The sequence below is a fragment of the Argopecten irradians genome, chromosome 3, assembly GCF_041381155.1.
Source record: "Argopecten irradians isolate NY chromosome 3, Ai_NY, whole genome shotgun sequence".
In the NCBI taxonomy this organism is placed as follows: Eukaryota; Metazoa; Mollusca; class Bivalvia; order Pectinida; family Pectinidae; genus Argopecten; species Argopecten irradians.
The window spans coordinates 50,075,254-50,092,770 of NC_091136.1; the positions used below are offsets into that span (position 1 = coordinate 50,075,254).

At 34.1% G+C, this 17,517-nt stretch overlaps 1 protein-coding gene across 1 annotated transcript; it reads right to left on the reverse strand.

Moving 5' to 3' along the window:
- Nucleotides 1–9,582: 9,582 nt before the first annotated feature.
- Nucleotides 9,583–14,328, reverse strand: LOC138318947 (centriole, cilia and spindle-associated protein-like). Its single transcript, XM_069261773.1, has 4 exons — nucleotides 14,182–14,328; nucleotides 12,956–13,466; nucleotides 12,008–12,249; nucleotides 9,583–11,309 (listed from the first exon to the last, which is right to left on the reverse strand). Exons 2-4 carry the CDS (start codon nucleotides 13,443–13,445, stop codon nucleotides 11,064–11,066), a joined length of 978 nt encoding a protein of 325 aa, XP_069117874.1. The 5' UTR covers nucleotides 13,446–13,466; nucleotides 14,182–14,328; the 3' UTR covers nucleotides 9,583–11,063.
- Nucleotides 14,329–17,517: the final 3,189 nt, after the last annotated feature.

The window sequence follows — 17,517 nt, forward strand, 5'->3', positions numbered from 1 at the left end:
CAGTTCATATTGTTTCCGCTTGCTGGGAATTAATTATTTTTACATATGAACATATTGCCAAATTTTAATGTAATTTCAACATACATCGTTTTACATTATCTCAAATTCACTCTTGATCTCGCTCTTACTCCATTTATGGATGATCTCGCTTCACATAGTCCACTGGTGATTGGTGGACTACAGAAGAGAAATCATTCGTGGGTTTCTGATAACCTAGTTTTCCATGTATATTTTTACCTCAATTTGATTTTTCGTAGCCAAGTAAACATTGTGATATTTTCCCACCGCAGTTTTTTCAGGTTCACAGGCACCCAAAAAGATATTGCATTACAAAAACAAACCATTAATTTGTGTTTTATAGTACAAATTGAGATACCAGTTACAAAACATATGTGATAATACACAGATCTGAGTACTATACCTGGTAGTTTGAAATTATAAATATTGTAAATTTTACATTTAAACCAGTATAATATAATATATTTGCCAAATGGTATATTTCATCCTTGATAATTCATATGAAATCACATCGTTGGAAACCCACAAGTCACCGGTCTACGTTTGTGTCACAAACGTACAACGGTGACTCGTGGGTTTCAGACGATGATGAAATCAACAAGAAAATATTTCTCAACAAACGGTATAATAAATTCTGTTGTAAACATCACATAAACATTGAAACATGTAATATAGGTATGATAATATTTCATAATACTTTACTTTTGATATCGAAACAGTTGTTTGCTAGACTCCAGCTTTGTAAAGCTTCAAGTCGATTAAAAGTACACATGTACTTTGAAACACTGTTAAGTTAATTGTCTCTGTAAATTTTCTGGACCATATATACTTGGGTATGGTTACCATGGATACCAATTACCATGCTTGTCTTTCCATTATTGTTGACTTTATATTCTGTTGAAAATTGATTGACTAAAATCAACTAGACAACTTGATCAATGATCATAATGGTGTGTAATATAGATTTGTTGTTATCATGTTTTCTTTATTGGGAGCTGTCCAAAATTCATCGCTGTGCAAGAAAGAGGAGGCACTTTGAGATCGAGATACATTAAAAAAAAAGGAGATCTGTTTCCACTAGCCATCCAATTTCAATGTAAGTGCCTCCCATATAGATAATTCTCAAACAGCCATTGAAATTTAGTAGATATGTTGTTGTAGTAATAGATATTACTCCTACTTGTAAAAATGGCTACCAAGCTTTAAATCAATTGTATGAACAACACTTTTGGAGAAATTTATGTACATATCTTGGTTGTGATAGGACATTGCACTTGTATGTTTCATTACTTGTTTCATGCACTAAATGTAATTAAATTATACTGGATCCGTATAAGTGTTGTCCTATACAGGTTAAATGATAGCCATACATACAATCTCTATTAAAAGTAATTGAAATCAAATTTGTTTTCCAATTCATAACCCTTTTGCTCCCTACTGTTGATGGGTAATGTGCGCTATTCTCAAATCCTACCTAGCTACTGTTGCAGCGGAAAAGAAAGTCAGTCAGAAGGTGATATTTTTTCCGTTATAACAGTATCTTAAACCCTACCTAGCTATACCCTAGTTAATTAAGTGCCATCTGTCCCTCACTTATAGTAAATAAAAATAAATTTTAATCAATTCTGCAATGTTGTGTAGGTATTTCATTGCGGTATATATGACGGCAAATTGTTACCAGATAAACTTAGCGTTGGAACTTAATCAGACTTAAATTGGATGATCATTTGACAGTTAAAAAACAATCTAGCATACATACATGATAAAATTGACCAAACTTTTATTGAGAAATGTTACATAACAATCAATATCTACACAAAGGGCAGGTATCTCACACATAAAATTGACAAAATACATGTACTACACCATTTAACTACCCAAGATCAATACCATAGGACCAACTAGGGTATGGAATGGAGCAGAAAGTAGGTTTTTGTGAGGTTTGGCCATGTATTGGCCATGTATTTTATGTAATATCAGATCTAGAGGTGCCATGTAATGCATCAGGAAAAAAAATAATTGTCAATATAATTTATTGCTTTATATATTTGTACAGAATTCAACAAATATTTCATTTCTGTAAAATGTTTGTATTGGATGAGACATTTAGTGTGTTAGAATTGTTGTGTTTTTTTGTTGAGAACTGTTCAGAGCTAACTCGCAATGTTTCATTACATGAGGACAGTTCTACCACATTTGGGACCAAGATAGTTGGTGAAAGAATTTTGACTGGTAAATTTTACATTGTGATAGGGTATTAGTAATTTAACAGATTTAATTTGTATGTAGTATGTCATGAGCTTATAGTTAATGCTTATAGTCAGTATGCATACTCTCTATGTGTGTCCCCTAGGAGGCAATGAGTATTCCCCATGACCTATAGAGTGTGTATACGGTATTTCATATCATCATAGAAAATGTACATTGTTTGATTAACATTATTTCAAGTACATGTATTTGGGAAGCAAACCTGTTGTACATGTATGAGATGTTTGATATTTGAAATTTCTGTGTTAATGTTTTGTTTGCTGTATTTTTATATTTTGTACTTTTTTTCATAATTTATTTTCTTATTAGGTTCATAATTACAAGAATAAGGGGAAATGACAGCCTGTAAATCAACAGATTGTGAGAAAAATACTTCAGTTCCTGTGTTAAAACTACCCAAGTTTTCATTTCTCATTGTTTAGATTATCATGTATTATTTTGAAATTCTGCAATCATGAGAGTATCTGAAAATAATGGAAATCATATAAGTGTATGTTTAAATTATTGAGTTGTCTCCCCTGTAAACCATAAAAAGTTGTTTCCCGACATCATATCTAAAGATTCATTGAAAATTTCAGATTTCATGTCTGGGATTTACTTTTAGATAAATTCTCAAGTTACAATTCCTAATTTTTTAACCTGGAGCACTTTTGAATTGTGCCTTCACTCCTGATTAGTACTACGAGATCCCGTGAGATACAATATTCTAATAGAAATATATGGCAACACTGATTACTCTATTATGTGACATTTACAAAATATGTGTATTGTTTTAACCTCTTTGTTAATAGAAAGCGAAAAACTGATTTAATGTTTAATTAAAATTTTTAAAGCTTTTAAGCTTTAAGAGGCATTCTTCAAATGGACATCAGTTTTTAAGTGCTAATTAGAAATGAAATGAAATGTTAAAAGAAGTGGTTATACCGACAGTTGTTTCAGTGATAATATAATTTAACATTTATATGGTGTGGGAATTGAATGAAAGGTAAACAAGTATTTTCTATCCTTGTGTTTTTGTGGGCAATAAGATGTTTGATACATCTTGGTGTTTAATCCTTGCCATTGCTAGTTTGACATGAACCTCACATTTGTGGGTCGGAACCAGAGAACCAGGTTCGTGTACAGGCACGATATTCATTCCATTTTGTTAATCGAAACAAATAAATTTTTATTATGTTTATAAATACAGGATATTTGTGAGACTAGAGAGATGATTAGACTTGTTATAGATATAATATCAGTCTGGAACAATAATATGTCACCATCAGTCATGATCATTTGAAGACATTGTAAATATGAATTTTTGAATTCAGTATTTATTTGCTAAAATTCTGGAGAAAGATAAATTACCTTTCATTTTGATCTGGTACAAGTTCTTTCTACTTTCTCATTTCTAAATTATAACATAATTTCGATCTTGACATAGCGCCTGTTGGACTAACTTGGAGTCGTTAAACAGGACCCCCATTTATATATATAGTAATCACTACACCAAGTCTAGGCTGCATTTATTGACTCAGATCAGGATTATCAATGGGAGTCTCTGGGGCAAAATGTAACTATAGACATGTAAAGTCTGTTTCCATTTGTACATCTTTTTATATACAGTATAATGTATTAAAGGTGGAAAAATAGATTTTTTATATATATTTGATTGTTTTCACCATGAATGACACTGTAATTTTTGTTTTACTAAATCCATTTAATTGGATAGGTTCGGATGCATATCTACACCTGTTCTGTCATCATGACCTTTAGTTGTGTTTGGTAGTCTGGGTTTGGATGCATATCTACACCTGTTCTGTCATCATGACCTTAGTTGTGTTTGGTAGTCTGGGTTTGGATGCATATCTACACCTGTTCTGTCATCATGACCTTTAGTTGTGTTTAGTAGTCTGGGTTTGGATGCATATCTACACCTGTTATGTCATCACCTGTTATGTCATCATGACCTTTAGTTGTGTTTGGTAGTCTGGGTTTGGATGCATATCTACACCTGTTCTGTCATCATGACCTTTAGTTGTGTTTAGTAGTCTGGGTTTGGATGCATATCTACACCTGTTCTGTCATCATGACCTTTAGTTGTGTTTGGTAGTCTGGGTTTGGATGCATATCTACACCTGTTCTGTCATCATGACCTTTAGTTGTGTTTGGTAGTCTTGGTTTGGATGCATATCTACACCTGTTCTGTCATCATGACCTTTAGTTGTGTTTGGTAGTCTGGGTTTGGATGCATATCTACACCTGTTCTGTCATCATGACCTTTAGTTGTGTTTGGTAGTCTGGGTTTGGATGCATATCTACACCTGTTCTGTCATCATGACCTTTAGTTGTGTTTGGATGCATATCTACACCTGTTCTGTCATCATGACCTTTAGTTGTGTTTGGTAGTCTGGGTTTGGATGCATATCTACACCTGTTCTGTCATCATGACCTTAGTTGTGTTTGGTAGTCTGGGTTTGGATGCATATCTACACTTGTTCTGTCATCATGACCTTAGTTGTGTTTGGTAGTCTGGGTTTGGATGCATATCTTCACCTGTTCTGTCATCATGACCTTTAGTTGTGTTTGGTAGTCTGGGTTTGGATGCGTATCTACACCTGTTCTGTCATCATGACCTTTAGTTGTGTTTGGTAGTCTGGGTTTGGATGCATATCTACACCTGTTCTGTCATCATGACCTTTAGTTGTGTTTGGTAGTCTGGGTTTGGATGCATATCTACACCTGTTCTGTCATCATGACCTTTAGTTGTGTTTGGTAGTCTGGGTTTGGATGCATATCTACACCTGTTCTGTCATCATGACCTTTAGTTGTGTTTGGTAGTCTGGGTTTGGATGCATATCTACACCTGTTCTGTCATCATGACCTTTAGTTGTGTTTGGTAGTCTGGGTTTGGATGCATATCTACACCTGTTCTGTCATCATCTTTAGTTGTGATGACCTGTTAGACCTTTGTGTTTGGATGCATATCTACACCTGTTCTGTCATCATGACCTTAGTTGTGTTTGGTAGTCTGGGTTTGGATGCATATCTACACCTGTTCTGTCATCATGACCTTTAGTTGTGTTTGGTAGTCTGGGTTTGGATGCATATCTACACCTGTTCTGTCATCATGACCTTAGTTGTGTTTGGTAGTCTGGGTTTGGATGCATATCTACACCTGTTCTGTCATCATGACCTTAGTTGTGTTTGGTAGTCTGGGATTGGATGCATATCTACACATGTTCTGTCATCATGACCTTTAGTTGTGTTTGGTAGTCTGGGTTTGGATGCATATCTACACCTGTTCTGTCATCATGACCTTTAGTTGTGTTTGGTAGTCTGGGTTTGGATGCATATCTACACCTGTTCTGTCATCATGACCTTTAGTTGTGTTTGGTAGTCTGGGTTTGGATGCGTATCTATCTACACCTGTTCTGTCATCATGACCTTTAGTTGTGTTTGGTAGTCTGGGTTTGGATGCATATCTACACCTGTTCTGTCATCATGACCTTTAGTTGTGTTTAGTAGTCTGGGTTTGGACGCATATCTACACCTGTTCTGTCATCATGACCTTTAGTTGTGTTTGGTAGTCTGGGTTTGGATGCATATCTACACCTGTTATGTCATCATGACCTTTAGTTGTGTTTGGTAGTCTGGGTTTGGATGCATATCTACACCTGTTCTGTCATCATGACCTTAGTTGTGTTTGGTAGTCTAGGTTTGGATGCATATCTACACCTGTTCTGTCATCATGACCTTAGTTGTGTTTGGTAGTCTGGGTTTGGATGCATATCTACACCTGTTCTGTCATCATGACCTTAGTTGTGTTTGGTAGTCTGGGTTTGGATGCATATCTACACCTGTTCTGTCATCATGACCTTAGTTGTGTTTGGTAGTCTGGGATTGGATGCATATCTACACCTGTTCTGTCATCATGACCTTTAGTTGTGTTTGGTAGTCTGGGTTTGGATGCATATCTACACCTGTTCTGTCATCATGACCTTTAGTTGTGTTTGGTAGTCTGGGTTTGGATGCATATCTACACCTGTTCTGTCATCATGACCTTTAGTTGTGTTTGGTAGTCTGGGTTTGGATGCATATCTACACCTGTTCTGTCATCATGACCTTTAGTTGTGTTTGGTAGTCTGGGTTTGGATGCGTATCTACACCTGTTCTGTCATCATGACCTTAGTTGTATTTGGTAGTCTGGGTTTGGACGCATATCTACACCTGTTCTGTCATCATGACCTTTAGTTGTGTTTGTTGTCTGTTACACTTCAGACCTGCTATTGGTAATCTATTGTTGGCCCCGTAAAAAAGTTTGATGCTGTAGTTTACCTAAAACAATACAACAGATAAATGTTCCCCTTTTGTCTCAAGATTTTATTTTACTATTATTATTCTAGTCAGTGTCTAGGACTAAGGAGAACAAAGGAGAAAGAACAGCTAAAGAAAGATAAACCCTCAATGATAAGGTTAATCACTAAACATGATCCCTTTTTGAACTTATGTCTTAAAAAGCACGTGTTATTTTAATCACTGTAATTCTTGTACAGTTGATATTAATATGTTACTAATATAAGATGAAAGAATTTTCTATTTAGCATGTCACCTCCTTAAAGACACATTCCAAAGGAAACACTTATGTATTTTAGCCTATCCTAGATTTGTCCAGCTAAAGACAGTCAAATACTGTACGTAAAAAACATCAATATGTTATAAGATATTACACATGATTTAGGTATAACATAAGTTTTGTGTGCATGTGTGTTTTACTCTTCATATTGTATACAACATACAGTGCTGTATGGTTTAATTTATCAGCCACCTAATTTCAGAGAAGGGACATATTAGGTGCTTCATAAATTTAAAATATCTTTCAAACAAAATTCTGTGGTCAAGTTGTATCACAAATGAATCCTGTATAGTAACGAAATATATAACACACAAATGTTTAATATACAATTTATGAATTAATGCTGTGTGTTTTGTATATCCATTGATATATTTGTATTAAGTGTGCCTCCAGCTGATGTCTGGAAGTTGCTGTTGTAATCTTTAATAAGATTACCTTGAGGAAACCATGTATAATGTAACTGGCAATATTGATGAATGCAATTCCAACTTTTTCAAGTAATATTGAATTGTGAATCGTTCCTTAAATAGACATTTAATCTTTAAATAGATCTTTCAGAATTACTTTCCTTCTTTTTCTTGCTGTATTGGGAGCTAAAAATGCCCCTTCCAAGAAAGAGGGCGTAAGTGAATAATGCTAAACCGACGATATTAGATTGTTGTTTTTGAGTATAATTCTGCAATTCTCTTACATTTCATATTGTAATTTAAATAAATTTTCAGAAGAATACAAATATAATTTGGAAATATTTTATAAATTGATATCAGATTTACATATCAGGAAAACAAAATTTTTAGCCATTCTAATTTACGAATTGAAAATCAGAATCTTTAATTTATTTCAACCCTTTCTTCTGATTTTGTCAGTAATTTTATCTACTAATTTCATCCGGATCACAGTGAACTTACCAGCTATTACTTTTTCTGTGAAATTATGGCTAATACCAGACATTGAATAGGTCCATCCATGCTTTTCCCTGTTAAACGTTCCTGATATATTTGTTATAATTGTTTGTTTATCCTACAGTATATACCTTTGACTTGTGCTGTAGCTGGTTGTTCTGGAATCTCTGTGTGAGAATGTCAGTAAGTTGGTCGAGTTTGTTGGCATTCTAATTGTACCCATTTTCATGGATTTCTGTAGAGATATCATGTATATGGTATGCTTTTATGTTCATTGTGAAATTGTTAGAAGTCCAATATCATCAAAATATTGATATATCCATTCATGAATTGATGTACATCATGTTTTTTAATATAAATAAACATAAATGTTACATATTATAGATATGGTCTTGTATTGTCATTGATAACATATAATTGGCTAAGTTTTTGTTTATCACTGTCGATATTGTGCTAGTTGCTGTTAAGGGAAACTGTAGTGTCCAGAGAACAACACTCAATGTGGCTTTCATCTGGCAATAATTATTCTGTACATGTATTTGCATATTACAGAGTTGTCTGACCTTGTGATTTTGACGTCATGTTTTTTGCAAGCATAACGTCATAATTTTTGAAGAAAACTACGGGAATTGTGCTCGTAAAATAATGACATCACAATGGATACCTACCCGCAAGGGAGCTAACTCTGTAATATGCAAAGACGGTATATAAACTGGCCTAAAGCTCACAACTTCAAGATGGAAAACAAAGTACTGGAAAGTATCTCTGAAGCTACTTCTGTCTCATTCTCGATGTTCAATGGATCACTATCACTGATGTTATATCCACCCCTGGACTATTTCATAGTAAAACTGGAGGCAGTTCAGGAGATACAAGTAATTTGGTCATTTGATGTACATAAAAAGAATCAAATATGGTAGACTGCGTGGTTTCTAAGTCAGGCGTTGCTCTCTCTGTAATCTCCAAAGGAAGTCTTTGCAGGCCTGTGATTGTCAGCTTTTTAGGTCATCTGACCTATAGTCATCATGTTTCTTCCATCATCATCCACTGTGCGCCGTCAGGCGTGCCTAAACTTTTCACATTTTGAACTTCTACTGGTACGATTTGGCTAAAACTTCACTGAAATGATCCCGACATGGTCCCTACAAAGTGTTGTTATTTTTCGGGTCAATACGAAATCAAATATGGCCATCACAGCCACCATCTTGAAAACACATTTTGAACTTCTCAAGTTCTACCGGTGCGATTGACTGAAAATTGCATGATATTATCCCGACATGGTCCCGACAAATTAAAGTGTTGTTATTTTTCAGGTCGATCCAAAATCAAAGATGGTCGCCACTGCCGTCATCTTGAAAACACATTTAAAACTTCTTCTCAATTTCTACCGGTGCGATTTGACAACTGACATAGTCCCAACAGTGTTGCTATTTTTAGGGTCGATCCAAAATCTAAGATGGCTACCATGACACCATGTAATTTCCTATATAGGAAGATATATAAGGTAGACAGATGACCGTTAAGGCCATAGGGCCTCTTGTTTTCTCCTGAAATACCTCCAGTGTCACTATGAGATAGTCCAGGGGTGAATATGACGGCAGTGATAGTAACCCCTGGAGTATAGAGGATGCTTCTGACTGTATACAAGGATTATTTATGTATGTCGCCTTTCTGCTTGGAATGAAGTTTTGTGGTTATTTCTTCATACCGTGCAATTAATGATAGGAAGATGATAAATTTTTCCATCTATGGCATACATAGAAATAACGCTATTGATTATTTTGTATAATGGATTTTATTGTACTACCCAGTGATAGCTGTAATTACAAAATAGCTGCATTGTGAAGTACAGGTACATAATGTATCATTATATAGTATTCACCTAACTACCAGAATATAAATATATCTCTAACATTCAATGACAGAAGGTATGAGCTATATAGAGTTTTATGTATTTTGGTGTAATTGCCGTGTTTTGAAGTAAATATACCTGTATTAGTAAATTTTGATTAAATATAAACAAAATTAAAGAATAATTTATCTGCAATAAATTGAACATGTGGAAGATTATCTTTCTGAAATACTGTTACTTATACATTACAATAGTACATAAAAAAATCAAGGCATTTTTCTTAATTGTTCCAATACATGTATTTTGTATGAATATAGCAATGGGATAACTGTAAATGGTTGCTTTTTAGCAATACTGCCTGTTCAGTAAACATATATATAGAGATAACATAATTTTTATAGACTGCATTAGAATCTTAACCAAACATGTGCCAAAAAACGATAAAAAACAACACAGAAAACAATGTTTGAATTAACAATAACATCGATAAAAAGTGTGACAGATAAGTATAAGTTTAAGTTTCATGTACTCTTAACAAAAATATGTAAAACTTTAAAGTTGTACTGTAACAAAAAAGTTCATTTGATACCTAATTTTAGAGCTTTAGAACACATGTACAGCTGTCGCTGTATAGCGAGATTGCTGTGATGTCAATCCCTCCACTGTATGGCTAGATTTGCAGTTATATATTTGTGTTAACAACTTCATACCACAACATGGAAGTTGAGCTCCCCTAATGACTTGGAACCTTTATAGAGTTCAAACTCTCCTACAAGATCAAGGCCACCCAAGAGGTCAATATTCATGTCAGTTTGAGATTGACTGGTACAACAGAATTATTAGCCCATGATGCTCTTAATGAAGCTTATCTATCAAAACGTCACACACAAGTTGATGGCATCAAAACTTGTGGAATTTACTAACACATTGAGGTTGCATAAACAAGTTAACAAACTAAAATAAAATATTAACATATCATACTTTCACATTCATACTTTCTAATGACAACACAAACTTTCACACAAAACAATTGATATCACAGACAGTTCTGACTAAGCATTCATCATGTATACAAAAAAACATCCATAAAACTTCACATTAATATTTGAATATTACTCTTTAACCTGAAATCTTTACTCAGTATTATTGATGAAAAATAGACTTCTTTTATGTAAACCTTTACTTAAAAATTATAATAAAAATACATAAATTGCTGTATTATAAAGTATTATAACTGTAGTTATAACTTGATATGTTTCTCAATGCAATGACAAAAGACAAAAAAAAAAAAAAAAAAGGAAGAAAACTAGTCCTGTAATTATTCCTGTCAGTATAACCTTCTTCCTTTCTAACCTGAACTAGCAGTGAGTCTAAACTACAGAAAAAAACACAAATCTATAAAACTTCACACCAGTCCAAATGCACTTTTGCAACGTTTAGGTCTGTCACAGTTCTTAGCATATTCAGTTGTTGGATGAGCAGGATACCTAAAGCCATATTCGGACTTCCAGAATGCTGCATCACGCAGCATTTTATCTCGGAATAACTGTCGTCTCTTCTTGGCCTCTTTTGCGGCCTTCACATTGGCATCTTTACGTCGTATAGCATCTTCCACTTGTTTTTTGTGAGCTTTAAGAGCTGCTGGATATACCTATGTTAAATAGATAAAAATATTCTATAGTACGTGTGAATAATACAAATATGGACGATGGAAATAATGAATTAATCACATACAAATCATCTCTTGTGAAAAATAGAAGTTTTTATCATTCAGATGTTAAATATACTAGCTTATAATTATATGCAATTTGAAGACATACAGTAGGATATTTTGGTCTTATTTCAATGGAAGCAGGGACATGATATGAATAAAAGTTACTCTATTGATCACTTTAAAGTATATGTACATGCAGTAGGTAGTAACATTAAAGGTATAAAAATAACAAAGTCTAAGTTCTGGATGATACATAATTTTCAGAAACTTAATATGTATAATGGGTAATATCCAAATACAACAACATTTAGGACTAAGGAGTGACTTTTAAGTGTACAAGTGAATTTTTAAAAAAAATATCTTTTGTACCTTTTAGTTTATGAAATAAAATTGTCTACTCTTATAACAGAGCGGTACTTCATCATTATTAAAAGATTGGAAGACCTTGGGAATTTTACCGAACAAAATTTTGAAACCTTTTACATGTATATTCATGCATGCAGGTTGTTCACCCGACATCTAATTGTGTTTTCAGCACTGAAAATGTGTGCCAATTACACAAGTTTTCATTTCTGGGTAGAGGCACTTAAACAAGAAATATAGAGGAAATAATGGAAAGTGATTGTAGAACTCACATCCGTTGAGGCAAGAACATTATGGCTTCTCTGTGTTCCTGTCATCCTCTCAGAGTCCCCACATCCATACGGCAGGAATGGTGGTCGTGGTCTTCCTGGCTCAGACTGTCTGACGGATGGCGCAGACTTTGGTCGGGCACCTGATGCTGACTTTGACACTCGAGGTTGGTCAGGAATCTTAGGTTTGTTGACAAATGTTTTATCATCAACTTTCCTTGGTCGAAGATTAAAACTGGAGCGTTCTGAAAAATGTTAGTGACATTTGAATCATGCTGATTTTTATAACAAATAATGCATACAGTTATACTTATATTTTAATAAATGGCTTAACTAGAGAATTAATAGCTAAATAAATATACCTTAAGACCAAGAATATCAACATACCGTAGTAAAATTATTGACAGGACTGATGATCATGAGTATCCAAGAGAAAAGGAATACTTAAGAATCCTTGATTCGGGAGGTGAAGTTTGCTATATCTACATGTACATATATGGTGAACAAACAGTGTCAAGTCTAAAGAGATTGTTTTAGCTATTACTTAATAATAATAAATGACTATAAGCTGTTTAAATGTAGGACACCCAATGAAAAAACAAACCAGATATTCCCTACATAATGTGGCTACTGTGCATGTGTATCTATATACATGCGAGTCAATATTCTTAATTAATGCATGCTCTAAGGGATAAAGTCTGAGAATGCAAAGCATTGTAAAAATACTAAAAAAAAGTTTTCAGGATTAGAAAAAACACTTGCTAAACCTGCAATAATCCTAGTATACTAGTCTATGATAATGTGCATTGAAAATAATGAAATGCATGTTTTTAAAAACTTGTCTATTTATAAGGATTTTATAATTACTTTACTAGTATATATATATGTACCTGATATTTCCCTCATATATATATCGTTCTTTGATGAGAACTATTAAAGCTATATAATTACCATCTCCTTTTCCTTCACGTGATTTTTTATGAACAACTTTTGTTTTATGTTCAGTTACATCAATGTTTTCTTTACAAGTGTACTTGACAAGCTTTTCCTTTGCAGCTTTCTTAAGTTCTCCTTCTTCTTTAGATTGACACTGAACATTAACATCTCCCATGTTTGTTTCAGCAGGCTCTTTAGTTTGCTTTTCAGGTGTTTTTTCTTCAGATTTACAGGCCTCCTCCTGTTTGTTGGAATCAGAGAGTGGGTCATTTGTTGATTCTGCTACTTTCATTTCTTTGTTTGGTAATGACTTATTTTCTTTAGAATTTTCAGTTTGTGTTGTTTCATCATTGCTGTCAGAATCTACCCATGCAATGGAAGTATGAGCATATTCCAGTTCTCTCCGCTGATTCCGGTAGGTAAGGTTATCATAGTATGTAGGTATGTTAACTACATGATTTTGGGTCTTGAATACCCGTCCATATTCTGATCTTTTGAAGACCATTTTGCAGTCAGGTTATATCACCTTAAAAAATAAAACGCAAATTAAAAAATTATGTATGTAATATCTTTAAAATTTGAGATTAAAATCACTAATAATAATCTGTTCATGTTTATGCATATGGAATGGAATTATGATGATTGACTTTATAAATACACCACTGTAAATTGTCTTAAAAAAATATTGACAAAAATGATCTGACTGTAAGCCTATATCTATGTACAAATTGTACCAGATATATGTGATCCAAATACTTGGAAACCCCCCCCCCCCCCCCTTTTTTTCCTTATGGGTACAAATCTATATCTTACTTAGGGTCATTTTTTTATGTTTTTCTCATGTGAGGGATTTTCTGTCTTTATTAATGCAGTAGAGTACAATACTACATAGAAAAGATAACAGTTCAATAGGCTATAATTGATTTATATTTTTTTTCCTGATCGCGATCAAGTTTGAAATAATTGAAATCAACTGATTATGTATTACGAATTAAAATCTGTATGAAACTAAATATTTCCATACTGACAGTTCAGGATTTTTAATTCTGCGATCTGTTTCAACTTGTATCAAGTGTTTCGCGCTTTGACACCTTTTCTGTTTTGTCAAATGTCAACCGCATATTTGTATTAAACTAATTACATTTTGCTGAACAGTAGATCAAGTGTTTAGTTGCACTCATGTTGAAATACCAAACTGTCCGACAAATTAACGTTACTCCTAAATACCAATATACACTTACCACTTTCATTGGCTATGGAACAGTCGTTAAAAAGAAAACAATCGTTGTCAAGAAAGTGCTCAGAATAACACGTACGTTTTCGTCAAGCGCAGAGTTGATTTGGATGCTAGGGGTATTCTAAAACCGTCGTGGTGCCGGATAACGGACAAATACGGATTGTCATGAAAATTAGCTGGGGTTGTTCAAAAGGTGATTAGGCTTTAATCACATTTTAACGACAATTTTCAAATCAAGATAAAAAATAATTCTGTTCATACGAATTCTACAACTTAAGACCAGTACCGGGTAGGCTGATTTCGTGGGTAATCGATGATGAAGAACTCAATTTTTTATTTTCTTGCTGATTTTAATGAAGATATAATTACAATATTGCAGAAAATGAGAAATGAAAATTTCATTAATTAATCATGTGATTAAGCTATTATATGTAGTCATCCTTTTACAGTAAAAGCTCTGTATCACACTGGAATTTATTATCAGTAGAACCTTATATTATATTCATGTACATGAATTATAACAGATGTACACATATAGAGAAGATACATTTCACCTTGATCACTAGATGAAATGTAACTGTCATTCATCAAAAATCAATGAATATTCTATTTATTTCATTTTTATCATCTCCCTCTTAGTTCTACACATATGGCACACATTTCGTGGAAAAATAACATAAGATCATTTATGCTCCAAAAATGAAAAATGAAAATTTTCACTCGGGTGAAAAATACCACATATATTTTCACCTAAAAACTAAAAAAAAAAAAAAAAAAAAATAACATAACGCTACCCAAAATGGAACATTACACACAGAATTTTCCGTTTACAATCTAAACTAGCAATAACTGCCATGATAAAATTAAGGTGCTCTCCTGAGGCTTATTATCTCTATTTAAACATGAACATAATAAAATGGTTAAAGAAATCGGAAAACGACGTCGTGCGCCAACCCTAAACATACCATATATTTTTGACATATATCTGACTTAAAAATATGTGAGTCCAAATAGTCTCACTGTGTCTAGAAATTTATTAATCAAAGCATATTTAGAAGTTGTTCCATTTTGGGTACTTGAACCTGCTGGAACACAGTATGCAGCATATATAAGTGCATCCTCGATACTCCAGGGGTTCCGATCACTTACGATCTCTACACCCCTGGACTATCTCATAGTGAAATTGAAGGCAGCTCAGCGGAAAACATTTGACCAATCACAGGCCAGCAAAGATTTCCTTTGAAGACTACAGAGAGACCGACGCCTTACATCAAAGCCACACAGTCAACCACAGTGTACCGTTATACGGCTCTTTTGATGTACACCAAATGACTAAATTACCTGTTCTGTTCTGTTGTCTCCAATTTTACTATGAGATAGTCCAGGGGTGTAGAGATCGTAAGTGATCGGAACCCCTGGAGCATCGAGGATGATATAAGTGCATCATCTTTATCTTCCATCTTCCATCTTTTTAGAGCGATCATGATTACCTATTTGAATATCGCCTTCCCTTCCTTCCGTCGACTTTTTCCTACATGTAACTCATTATATTTATCTGTACGATCTTTGCCTTCTCTAAATAAGTCTGTTTAAACCACACACACTCTCTCTTCTGGCATACGTCCACCCTCCTACTTAGTATCGGCGATAGAAATCAAATGATATACACACTAAATTAAGATGTTAATGCAGTTCCTTCAATCAAATTATATTCTTAAAGCAAATCTTGATGATAATCCATCTTGTATCTTAGAAAAAATTCATGCGAGAAAAATCTTGTAATATCGAAAAAATATATTTACAAGTAATAACGAGAATAAAAAATACTTTTTTCCCCATTTACATACAATTTATATTTATGGTGATCTATTCGGCTTCCGCACAATGGAACAGTACATTTTTCAGTAATTGGTTCAAGTGTTTCACAAGCTTTCATTTTCTTTTCGATTTTTGCATTGTATTGTCATTATGCATCGTCCGCCGTCCGCCATCTATTCGGCTTCCGCACAATGGAATAGTACATTTTTCAGTAATTGGTTCAAGTGTTTCACAAGTTTTCATTTTCTTTTCGATTTTTACATTGTATTGTCATCATGCATCGTCCGCCGTCCGCCATGCTTAAACTTTTCATTCAAATGACATCTTTTCCATAACTGAAAGGCCCAGGGTACGTACTGATATTTGGCCTGTATCTTGCTCAGATGAATCATCTTGACCTTCATTCAAGGTCACAGGGTAAAAAAGGCTGAAATCTTTAAACGACCTCTTGTGAATAACTAAGATGCCTAATACTGGGATGAAGGGCTACCGAGTTTGTTACAATTAATGACATTCACATTCATTCATGGTCACACAGGTCAAATTGACTAAAATATTTCTGTCTAGATACCTGATATTGGGTGTGTGACATGGTGAGATGAAGTGTCGTAGATGTGAGGTTGAGTTGGGGAACTCGCTACATTTTAGTGATAGAAACGACAACACGTGTTTCCTGTTCCAAGTATTTTTATCTACCGTCAAAATATACACAACATCCCCGCCCATAACATTAAATTGGGATTACACAGTTTTCCCATGGGTGTAGTAGATTACAATAGAAAATTAAGCGGTATTAAGAAATTATAACTTATAATAGATAATTAGTTACTTTTTTTTGAAGTGCAAAATCATTTTCATACAATGCAATTCTATATATCAAACACTCTCGCTTACACTTTCCATTAAGCTCTAGATGGATCATACATACACCGTACAGACAAAAGAGTAAATATGATAGAGATTTGAGATACACAAAATGTATAGCTAACCAAAATATCTAGAAACATATAAACATAGCGATTGCAAACTCCTGGCGATTCATTGTCTTTACTGACGGCAGAGGGACATCCGGTACTTTTAGGTACGATATGCATTTAAGCATTAAAGCGCCTTCTTGCGGTATCTATGGTCCTATAATTCTCGAGGATGATTTATTTGTCTGCAATCCTGGGAGAAGATCATAAATCACCCAAGAAGGCAGTTTAAGGTTTATATTTCCGTTTTATGTTATTTTTAAATCCAACTTGTAATGTACACTGTTAGCGCTATTCCCGCTGCCCGTCAGTGGAGCCTCTTCTAGTGATGTCATAAGTAGGGTTACCATCATTGACGTTATATCCACCCCCATCTTCGATACTCCAGGGCTTCCGATCACTTACGATCTCTACACCCCTGGACTATCTCATAGTGAAACTGGAGGCAACAGAATAGAACAGGTAACTTAGTCATTTGATGTACATCAAAAGAGCCGTATAACGGTACACTGTGGTTGACTCTCACTGGTAGCCCTGTTCTGTTAATT